We start from the raw sequence: 12,354 nt of genomic DNA, 5'->3' as shown, positions 1-12,354 counted from the left end.
TCTTGATAGATGAGTAGACTATGTTTTGAAATCCCTCTATTGGTATTAATGAGCTGTATATTAGATTTATCTGGAAATTTGGATTGTTAATACACATAGCAAAAACACCTTTTATTTCTCATATTGAAAATAAAAAGAGACTTTTTATTTGCTAAGTTTATTCTAAAACATATTATTCTGTATTAAAAAGGAAAAAAAATTCAACATTTTATTGCCTGTTTTAATGAATTGGACAGTTGACCTGATTTTTTTTAGAAGGGCTAAAATTATTTAATATTTATTTTTTCCAGTTTTATTGAGATATAATTGACATATTGCACTGTCCAGCACAATGGTTTCACTTATATATGTCATGAACTGTGTATATATTTATTATTAATTCATTATATTAAGTCAGTATTCATTATGAATTATACTACAAGTTTAAAATATATCTCATCCTATTTCAAATATAATTAATACAAATAATTTGTATATTGCCAGTTGTGTGGTTTTTCAAAATGTTTTGTCTTAAAAGAAATGCTACAACTGGTTAATGAGAACTAAGTCATCTGACAATGAGACTAGAAATGAACTGGTTTTAATTCAGCCCTCAAAACATTAAATTTACTATTTTCTATATTATAATAATGATTAAAATATTAGAATCTAATAAAATATGTACTTTTTGAGCAGGTGTACTTTTATGATAACATGAAAATTTTTTGTTTGTTGATTAGTAGATTAAATCAACTTCCTTTGTTCATATTTTCTCTTCTGATTGTTTCATCAACTCTTTTCAAACTTCTATACCTAGGTGTCCTTGCTTGTTGAATTAAGTTTTGTAGAGCAGAGGGAATTGCCTCTGGAATTAAGAGAATTGCTTTCCCTTAATTAGCCCATAGTGGATTTTTTTTCCCCTCCTATTCTCCTTTTTTATACCCCATTTAAATAACTGCTCTATTTTGAGCATTACAAAGCTCTTAATCCTTGCTGCTCCTTTTGCAAGTATTTTATTTTATTTTTTAATAAATTTATTTATTTTTATTTTTGGCTGCATTGGGTGTTCGTTGCTGCGGGGCTTTTTCTAGTTGAGGCGAGCAGGGGCTACTCTTTGTTGCGGTGCGCGGGCTTCTCATTGTGGTGGCTTCTTTTGTTGCGGAGCACGGGCTCTAGGCACATGGGCTTCAGTAGTTGTGGCTCGCGGACTTAGTTGCTCCACGGCACGTGGGATCTTCCCGGACCAGGGCTCGAACCCGTGTCCCCCGAATTGGCGGGCGGATTCTTAACCACTGTGCCACCAGCAAAGCCCGCAAGTATTTTAGGTAGACCTTTTCAGCAGAGATCCTGGAGTGAATCCCAGTACCGACTCCTGTATCCCGTTTAGGCGTGTCTGCCCTCCCAGTGTTGTTAACGATTGGAACGAGACAGGTTGCTCATAGCCCAAGATCTTTATTAATGCAGCTTGTGATTTCTTCAGCATGTTCTACAGTTCTGCTGTAAGAACAACAAAAAATAATTGGCATGTTTTGCATTCTGTGTAGCATATACAATAAAACAGATAATTGATTTTTCGGAGAGATTCTTTGGTCATTTATTACCTCAGTAGTTAAGAAACAATAGCATCTTCTGGAACTTCCCTGGTGGCTCAGTGGTTGGGAGTCCGCCTGCCAATACAGGGGACACAGGTTCGAGCCCTGGTCCGGGAATATCCCACATGCTGCGGAGCAACTAAGCCCGTACGCCACAACTACTGAGCCCGTGCTCCGCAACAAGAGAAAGCCCACGCGCAGCAACGAAGACCCAACGCAGCCAAAAATAAATAAATAAATAAATAATAAATAAAAAAAAAGAAAGAAAGAAACAAGAGCATCTTCGAGTCACTCTTAAGGTAGAAGTAAACTACAATTTGAACATATGAAATTCAATTACTCAAATATGAAGACGGTAAAATTCATATGACTTTATTTGTTCTGCTATCATCTCATTACACTTTATTGTCCATGAAGTGTAGAAGGTTTCCAAACTTGAAGACGAAATCATTTTATACGCAGTCTGAGATGATGGACAAGTATTTATTTTTGTTTCTTTTTTCCCCAAACGGAATGAGTGAATGTGTTGAAGAATCCTGTATTTATTTTCGAGTTCATGAGTAAGAAAAGAAACCTCTTCCAATAAAAAGATGGAAAATGTCAGACATGTTTGGTATCAAAGGATCACAAGGCATCCAATTTAGCAACAGAGTTTTAGAGAGAGGAATGTGGTAATGGGCTCTCCTTCCTCCATCCCCGGTGTTTATTAGCCTTCGTCATGTCTATGATCAAGTCCACCCTCAGGGAGGGGGCCACACAGAGCCCCAGTGATGTTACAGTTTGGCAATAGGATAAAGTGACTGAGGATAATATTCCACAGAGACGTTAAGAAAGCTAAGACTGCTGAAGCTTCTTTACCTGTTCTGATAGGAGTCAGTATAAGCACCCTATGAAGAGCATTCTTCCCATTTTCCAGGCCAATGAGCTCCATACTTCTAACACCCCACATGTGGGTTCCAAGCTTTTACCTCTCAGCCTGTACTCATACCGGTCCCCTACTTTTACGTCTTCCTTCTCAATTTTCATTTCGGCCTAATGAAGTCTGACCCATTTGTTAAAACTCAGGTTAGATATTGTCCCCAGTGCTTTCTGTTCCCATACTCTTTTGTTTTTTCTTTATCAGAAAGCTTTGCTTCCCCACCCTGCTACACCCCCTGCTTTATATTGGCGTAGTTATTTGTCTTTTTCCCTCATTAGGTTTTAAGTGTCTTAGGGTGAGGCTTCTGCTTATTCATCTTTTTCATACCCACAGTGTCTAAACACAATGTTACTGAGCATAGTTATTTAAGACATATGTGGTGGATTGAATTAACTATGAATTAAGTCCCCTAGTGATTATTATATACCTACTATTTGCTTATCTGATACAGGCCCAGAGCTGAGTATACATTTCCTTATCATAAGGAGCTGCCTCTCGGGGAAGCTGACATCTCCCTTGGGTTCCCCTGCTCTCTTCTTCTCCCCCATCCACTCCCTCTTCAGCTCAAGGAGGGAGCATGCTACTCCTCGGGGGGACCCATCCTGTGCAGGGCCACATTCCATGAGGTCTACCTCGCTCCAGAGCTTCTCTTGACCTCTCCTCAGACTAGTAATCAGGTGCTGGCCTGGAGTTGCTCTCAGTGGGGAGAATCCTTAGCCGTCCCACCTTTTCCTTTTGTGGCCAGTGGTTAAAGAGGAAGGCTCTTCTCCCCGGAGGAACATCTGTCTCATCTCTTATCATACCTTTGATTTTTGCCGGCTGTTAAGACTCAGGGCAAAACGGAGAGCAGTCCCCACATTTGAAAGGGGTGGATTACACACTCTGTTTTAAATTTGGGGACAAACTCACTCCAGTTTGCTCTTTTTCCTGCCTCTAGCCTAGGCAAAAAGACTTATTTGCATGCTTTGCATAACTCATTGGAGAATTTATTGTGATCTGGAGTAAAATTCCTAACTTGTAATAAGGTACCCTTTAACCTGTTTTGTGCTTAATACATATATTTCACTAGAAGCCCTTTAACAGAGAGAGGGCTGTTGTAGGACATGTTTGAAACCTGAACAGGTATTTGAGACTTGTTCCATAGCTATGTATCTCGATATCTATGAATCGTTATCTCCATGTCCAGTTTGTAATGATTTACCTAAGTCAGAATTCATTGTGGCTTGGATAACTACCCTATTGGGCAATCAATATATAATATATATGGAGAAGAATATTTAGCAATTTATGAAGATCGGTAATATATTTCTATACGTGGTTTCCATGGGCAATCTCATCTTCACTATAAAGCTGTTCACGATCTCCTTTGCTTCCTTCATAAAGAACTCGATTTTCTAGTTATGTTGAACCCCTTTCCATTTCTTCAGCATCCCTTTTTATGCTCTAACTCACCTCCATATCTTTGTGTATGTTGTTTCTTCTGTCTAAAATAGTCTTCACCAGCTTCTTAACTTGACTAACTCTACATGTCTAGTACGCAGCTCTGACATACATGGTCTGGGAAGACAGCTTTTCCATGCCCCGCCCCCCAACTCCCTGCCAATAACCACCCCCACATGCATATATATATGTGCATGTTACAAGCACATATGTGTATATAAATAAACCTTCCTCTGTGTCCTAATTGCCTCTTGTGCATGTATTTATCACAAAACCAACACATTCTACTGTGTTGTCTCATTCTCCACCCCCTGTTATAAGGTGAATTCCTTTTAGGTATACTGTGTCTTCCAGCATTAAATCCCAGTGTTTTTCAAAGTGTTTAGTATATAAAAGGATTTCATTGAATGTTTGTTTAATGAATAGATATTAAAAGAGTAGAGAAATAAGTGTGGGTTGGAGTAGGACGATTAGGAAGCTGGGTGTTAAGCCAGATTTTGAAAGATAAGTAGTACTTGGATCAGTATTTCAGGAAGAGGAAGATGGACAAAGGCAGAGCTGGGATAGAAAGACAGGAATGAAGGAAACAGAGAAAGAATGAAGGAAGGGAAGGAGGGAGGGAGGGAGGAAGGAGAATGGCATCAAAAGACGTCAGGTAAGGAGTGGTAGGAGATTGAAGAGACCCAGTGCATTCTAAGAAGCCTGGCTGCTGGGCTGAAGAATATAGGTTTAAATCAATAGGTAATAGGGTTCCATAATTGGAGATTTGAAGTATCTGGCAGTGAAATAAATAGGTTGGAGGAAAACCTAGAATTATGAGTGACAATAGTAGGACTATAAACAAAAAGGAGGGGGGGATGAAAGTTAATAAAGAAAACAAAAATAAGTGTAATTTGTTAGTCTTATTTGGAAAATAATATTAAGTATATTAATACTCAAAGAATAAAGACTTTATATTTGCAGTGGACTTATTTTCCCTGAAGCTAATTGGTTAATTTAAATTTTTGCTTCCTGAGACCCCTACCAATTCTTCTCTAACTCTGCAGACATTCAAGTAATGACTTGTTTGTATATATCACTGTATCTCCACATTGAATTTAAGAATTTCTGCCAGATCTGTATCTCTGATGAGATTTTAAAAATTAACAGGCAAACCCATATCATCTTCTCTAATGTGATGTTCAGTTAATTGAAAAGTACGCACTGCAAGCATAAAGCACATCTGAATATATATTTTAAACTGGTAAAGATACCATTTTAAAACTAAAATTGACCATTATCTAAACTTTTGATTGTAAACTCAATTGATTTCTAGGGTTTTCATAGCTGTTTATACTTTTATAGAGCAAATTCTATTTGAGAATTAAATAATTTCTTCTGAATTTGAAGACAAATTTTAAAATATTATTTATAAAACATCTAAATATGTTTCAATGTATATACATATATACACATACATGTGTGCACTTAAGAATATGCATTACATGTTACCTTAATGAAACATTATGGCTCAATGAAATTAATATTAATTCATGTGCAGGGAAATACCTAGTCTTTCGGCCTTGTCTTCTCAGCCATCCAGTCCCTTGAGAAAGCAAATTTTGTTCAGACACAAAAGAAAAATGTACTATTAAAATGCAATTCAGAAGTGGTAAAAAGTTTAAGTACAGCAGCCAGCTTACAGCACCTCCTCTGTATACTCAGGGACATTGGGGCCACATTAATTTTTTGTATGTGTGATGTCCATCCCATGTGCAAATTAGCACTGGAAGGACCATAATCTGTCTTAAATGAGAGCTCTTTTCTCAAGAGCATATACAATACATGCCTGTGTAATTTTGTATAATTCAAAGCTCTGTATTCTGTTTATTTTTTATCTTAAATAGGCTTAGAGAATATTTTCTTAGGAAAAATATTTAAAAGGAGTTCCTTAATAAACATTAAAAAGAAATTGTAAAGAGGTGTGAAAATTGATGAAGTAACACCACATTTCCTAAACTTTTCATTTTTTAAACAAATTTATGAATGTAATGGCAAAATTTTTTTCAATTGAACTGAGATTTTTGAAAAGGCCCCTTCTTTGTCTTAATTAAATGAGATAATATATGTGAAAATATTGGCATATGCTCAATAAATTTGTTGAACCTCAACTTTATTGTTTCAAAGTCTGAATTTCAAAATATTTTTCTTGGCGGAATATTTAATTTAGCTGTATATATTTATTTCCCAGAGCTTGCTGTTTCCCTCTAAATGTTTCTTGTATTTAAAACAGGATCTAGCTCTAATTTCATTGACACCATGTCTCCGTTGATTATATTAATTAGAATTTTCTGACGTTTGCTCCTGTTTCCTATATTATATGTTTCCTCTAGGTTATCTTTTATGTTTAGATATATGTCTTTCTTTCATGTTGGTAGTTTCCCCAATTGGTAATCTATTCTTAAATTCATATTAAAAAGGAGACTCTAAAAATCGGTTTAAAAAGTTTGTGTGTGAGAGTGACTTGTTGACTGATAGACTTTGTTGCACTGTGATATAACCTTTTAGTTAAGAGATCTCCAAATGTTGATATTTGAAGTTGTTTCTCTGGGCGCTCTCAGTATCTTTTGAGATGATATAATTACTCTTCTGAAATCTGTTAGTCCAGCTCCCAGGTTCCTTCGAGATGAGCAAGGGAAGATTTCAATAAGTAGTCTTTGAATTAAAATTCATATATTCCATTTGGTGCCTCACTCTGGCCTTCCGTGGTTCCTGCTTTCCCTGAGACCTCTCCGGTATAAAGTTTTCTGAGAATACACTATTTTTTTGTATACATGGACTGAGAGAGGAACCTGGGTATTTCATTATTCATGGCATAGGTTTTTCACCTGTCTTCAGCCTTATTCTTCACTGTCACTCACTGCAGTAACTTCTAGACTCTTCCAGGATTCTGCAGGACTAATGGCTTCATTTCTCTTTGGCCTCTCCCTCTTCTGGAACTTAGATTTCAGTTTTTAAATTTTCTCTCTGCTTTCCACCTGCCAAAATGTTAGCATTTTCATCGTCTATTTCTTCTCTTTTGTCCTCTTTCTTGTGAGTTTACAAAGTTTTTTATTCCTTTACTTTTATTTCAGAAAGCTTTGGTGAGGGATTAAACAATTCATCAGGTTACACTAAAGACACATCACAATCTTAGTTGTTCTGTGAGAGTTTAAAATTTTCATTTTTTATGTTGATCAAAATAACATTAAAAGTGATGATGATGATGATGGTGGTGGTGGTGGTGATGATGATGGTGGTGGTGGTGATGATGGTGATGGTGATGATGATGATGGTGGTGGTGATGATGGTGATGATGATGGTGATGGTAATGGTGGTGGTGGTGATGATGGTGGTGATGATGACGATGATGGTGGTGGTGGTGGTGGTGATGATGATGGTGATGGTGGTGATGATGATAATGGTGGTGGTGATGATGATGGTGGTGATGGTAATGGTGGTGGTGGTAGTGATGATGATGATTATGAGAGCTACAACAATAAGCTCCTTCTACTTTAGCACCCCCATTATTTATTGAACACTTACTGTTTTCAGCCTCCATGTAAAGTTTTGTATATATTAAGCTGTTCATTCTTTCCAATTTCCCTATAATTAAAATCTTTTACAGGTCAAGCAACTTGCATGAGGGAACACAGGTAGCAAGGCAAAGCTAAGATGTGACTAGAGGTCCAACTAACTCAAAAGGGTCATTATCTATAACCTGTACCAAACCGTCTTTATTTTTTGGGTAAATTAAGATTTGAAGAAGCCCATTTCAATAAGAGTTGCCAGTGCTGGCCATCCTTTTCATCTGGGGACTACCATCTTAAAGTTAAGGGCATTTTTACTTACGTGATTGTTTGAATTATTTGGCATAATTAATTAATAAATTTATTATTTAACATTTTCTATATTTAGAAAATATTTGAGGCTTACAAAAATTCTGTGAAGTTTTAGTACCTCCACTTGCAGAATAAGAAATGAAGATTCATAGAAGTTAGTAATAGAGGTAGTCAGTGGCAGAGATTGAAGTGAAAACCTGGTATTCTGATTCCAAGCCATGTATTATTTTCACTGTAATTTACTACTTCTTATTTTTTTTAATCAAATATCTCTAGAAATAAAACTAAGACTATTACCTAAATGTTCTTTCAGGTTTTTGCCATTTTCTTCCTACCATAAAAATAAAAAGTACATCCCGACAATGCATTTATCAAGCAAGTATGGTCCTGATGCTTATGGAAGTCAACATTTCCGAGATGAAAATCCTAAGAAATGGATCTGTGACAAGGTGAGTTGATGCAACATTAAAAAGAAAGTAGTGTTTCTTTTAAAAGGCTAAAAATATACACTGATTATAGCAAATATAAATATTCTCATTACGACTAACACCTTCATGGTTACAAAATTATTTATAGCTATTTTATGTGAAGATAGTGCTGCTTACTATGTCAATAAGAGATTTAAGTTTTTCGTGGGTTTTGTTTTTTCTTTTTTGATGTTGTGTTCTTGTGTTTTATGGTTCAGCTACCCTGTGATCAAATGGCATGGATCATTAGCTTTGGCAAAGTCAATTAGGGTCAGAGTCTGAATCTGTGCAATAGAGTTAAGCTAACTCTCAGGCATGGAGATCAGTGCTTTCCTGCTTTCTCTCAATCTCTGTGTGTATGTAGATAGGTAGGTAGGAAGGAAGGGAGGGAGGGAGGGAGGGAGGAAAGAAAGGAGGAAGGAAGGGAGGGAGGGAGGGAGATATATGTGATATCCTATCTCTATATATGGTATAGAAAAGAAAAAAGCAAATAAATATTTATTTTCTGATTCCAGAATTATAGTTGCTAGCACTTAAATAAAAATTTCTAGATTGCGAAAACACTCACATGTCTTACACTATAGGAGGTAAAGAGGAAAGTTCTTACTATGTGTTTAACCTATTGTCTAGCAGTTAGAAACTCAAACTTATTCATGCTAAAATTATACAGATAAAATGAAGTAGGCAGTGATTTTCTGGAAGAGGGTTAGGGCTCTTGAGTTCCATATGCTACCAGGCCTATTTCTATTAATAGTCTGTCAATGAGGATTTATTCATTTACACACAGTCTCCAACCAAAAGGATTTAAGGCACCTTATCAAATGGCAAATACAGCACAGGTCATATTCTAGAAATTTAATTAAGGGGAAACAATCTTAGATAAGAAGACTGGCTATGCACACAAAATAAAGGGGGACTGTGAGTATGGTGGGAAGTGACTTAGGAATTGAGCCTGTGGGTAGGCAAAGATGGAGAGAACACAAGTTGCAGAGGCATCCTCACTATTCAAGAGGAAAAGATACATTAGACCCTTAAGGGAAACAAGATCTTTCTCTACCAAATTCTAAGAAAATTTCTTTTTTTTAAGGACATTTAAAATATAGGAATGTCGGGCTTCCCTGGTGGCGCAGTGGTTGGGAGTCCGCCTGCCGATGCAGGGGACGCGGGTTCGTGCCCCGGACCGGGAGGATCCCACATGCCGCGGAGCGGCTGGGCCCGTGAGCCATGGCCGCTGGGCCTGCGCGTCCGGAGCCTGTGCCCCGCAACGGGAGAGGCCGCAACAGTGAGAGGCCCGCATACCGCAAAAAAAAAAAAAAAAAAAAAAAAAAAAAAATATAGGAATGTCAAAGGGAACTCATGCTGGGGAGTAACTTGGATTCTTTGGAAAGTGCCTTTTTCTTTTACAGCTACTAAGTCTTTTATTATTTTTTTTAAATGGTCTTCTAAAACACTAAATAGTAATTCCATGGCATAAGAATACAAGGAGTAGTTCAATCTGGTCCACTGATTGAAAAACCTAAAAGTTGATAACAATATTATTTCATAAAAATCCATGGTAAGACTATTCTAGGCATTTGTTTTTACCTAATATGCAACCATTCAATATATAGGTTTAATATGATTTTTAAACTATTTAATTTTGTATTTTGAATGTACATAATGTGATCTACCTCTCATTTTTCTATTTGACGTAAAGTTTTGTGGGGTTTTTTTTTGCTGTTATGCCCTCACCATCCTATTTAATTCAAGGAAATTCTCATTTCTTTAAAATTTAAATGACTTACCTACCTTAGGACATCAAGCTACTTCAGAGTAAGAAAAATCCTTGTGCCAATGTTTCTTTCCTAAAATAATATGGTACTTTTTGGTTTTATACAACAGGTTCATTCATGTATTTTGACATATTCTAAGACTATGCATTTATCTAACTGAAGTAAGCAACTTGCAGAAATTCTCGGATACTCACTAAAAAAAAAATGTTTATTTTGTTCTTTTGGAGGAATCATTGTGTGCCTCTGTATACGTTTAGAAAGTACACATACTTGAAAAGTTAATGACAAATAATTGTTCTTGCAGACCCTGAAAACTAAGAGAAAAAGTGTAGGGATTCTTTATGTCTTAATAAATCATTAATCTACTTGCACAAAACCACATAGAAAAATACTAAATACAAATTTAAATTTCTCCCTCCCCTCCTCATATCCTTCTTCCCCCTTCTTCCGATCTCTTAAAATAACCATATTAGATGAACAGATTATTCCTGTGTTGCCAGTAGATTCTACAAAATATAAGGGTAGTCATTCTGTTGTTTACATGAAAATATTTTATGTTTTGATTTGCTGAAGCGATTTGGTTGAGACTTGTGCCCAATAAAATAACTAAAAGCAGGCTTATTTTTCTTTATTTTATATAAAACTTTGTTTCTTGACCTTGGAGTTGTGAGACCATCACTTACTCATATTAGTAGATGAAGAATAGTTTTAGTGAGTTGCTGAGTTCAAAATGTTGAAGAAGGAAAAGACTGGTGTAGTTTTATGCTTCTATTGGAAGATGGACTATTTACAAATATTTAAATGCAAATAAGATTTAGTTCAATGCAGTAGATTCACTTCAGCCAAGAAACAGCTCAATTAAATACATTTGGGTTCCTGATCTCCACCCTTTCCATCATGTTTAAGAGTGTCTGCCTGAAGAATTTTCTTTCTCTTCTGTCATCTTTTAAGCATGGAGGTTATATTTCCAGATGATTTGCTACACAAATGGATAAAGGGTATCAGTTGAGAGAAAAATCATGTTTTCTTTCTCTAACCATATTCACATTACATCAATTAATAATCAAATAGTACTATATTTTGTATTATTTTAATTTATCAATATGAAGAACACTATACAAAGATATCACAAAGTCAGCAGATTGCAAGCAAATATTACTTTTTCCCAAAATTATGAAATCAATAATGAAAAATAATATATATATATCATTTTTTTAAACATCTTTATTGGAGTATAATTGCTTTACAATGGTGTGTTAGTTTCTGCTGTATAAACAAAGTAAATCAGCTATACGTATACATATATCCCCATAACTCCTCCCTCTTGCGTCTCCCTCCCACCCTCCCTAATCCCACCCCTCTAGGTGGTCACAAAGCAGTGAGCTGATCTCCCTGTGCTAGGCAGCTTGCTTCCCACTAGCTATCTATTTTACATTGGTAGTGTATATATATCCATGCCACTCTCTCACTTCGTCCCAGCTTACCCTTCTCCCTCCCCATGTCCTCAAGTCCATTCTCTACATCTGCATCTTTATTCCTGTCCTGCCCCTAGGTTCTTCAGAACCTTTTTTTTTTTTTTTTTAGATTCCATATGTATGTGTTAGCATATGGTATTTATTTTTCTTTTTCTGGCTTACTTCACTCTGTATGACAGTCTCTAGGTCCATCCACCTCACTACAGATAACTCAATTTCGTTTCTTCTTAAGGCTGCGTAATATTCCATTGTATATGTGTGCCACATCTTCTTAATACATTCATCTGTCGATGGACACTTAGGTTGCTTCCATGTACTGGCTGTTGTAAATAGAGCTGCACTGAACACTGTGGTACATGACTCTTTTTGAATTATGGTTTTCTCAGGGAATATGCCCAGTAGTGGGATTGCTAGGTTGTATGGTAGTTTTTAGTTTTTTAAGGAACCTCCATACTGTTCTCCATAGTAGCTGTATCAATTTACATTCCCACCAACAGTGCAATAGGGTTCCCTTTTCTCCGCACACTCCCCAGCATTTATTGTTTGTAGATTTTTTGATGATGGCCATACTGACTGGTGTGAGGTGATACCTCACTGTAGTTTTGATATGCATTTCTCTAATGATTAGTGATGTTGAGCATCCTTTAATATGTTTGTTGGCAATCTGTATATCTTCTTTGGGGAAATGTCTATTTAGGTCTTCTGCCATTTTTGTATTGGGTTGTTTGTTTTTTTGATATTGAGCTGCATGAGCTGCTTGTATATTTTGGAGATTAATCCTTTGTCAGTTGCTTCATTTGCAAATATTTTCTCCCATTCTGAGGGTTGTCTTTTTGTCTTGTTTATGGTT

General features: G+C 36.3%; 1 protein-coding gene across 2 annotated transcripts in view; it reads left to right on the top strand.

Annotated features, from left to right (window-relative positions):
- Positions 1-12,354, top strand: part of SPATA17 (spermatogenesis associated 17) — a 191,923-nt gene that overhangs the window by 131,766 nt on the left and 47,803 nt on the right. For both annotated transcript variants that reach the window (XM_032626523.1, XM_032626480.1), the window contains one exon: positions 8,104-8,239. In XM_032626523.1, coding sequence (XP_032482414.1) covers positions 8,104-8,239 — 136 coding nt within the window. The remainder of the gene's footprint in view (positions 1-8,103; positions 8,240-12,354) is intronic.

The sequence above is a fragment of the Phocoena sinus genome, chromosome 1 (genome assembly GCF_008692025.1).
Source record: "Phocoena sinus isolate mPhoSin1 chromosome 1, mPhoSin1.pri, whole genome shotgun sequence".
Classification (NCBI taxonomy): domain Eukaryota; kingdom Metazoa; phylum Chordata; class Mammalia; order Artiodactyla; family Phocoenidae; genus Phocoena; species Phocoena sinus.
The sequence above is the reverse complement of the archived record's forward strand: the minus strand, read 5'-3'. Positions and strand labels throughout refer to the sequence as shown.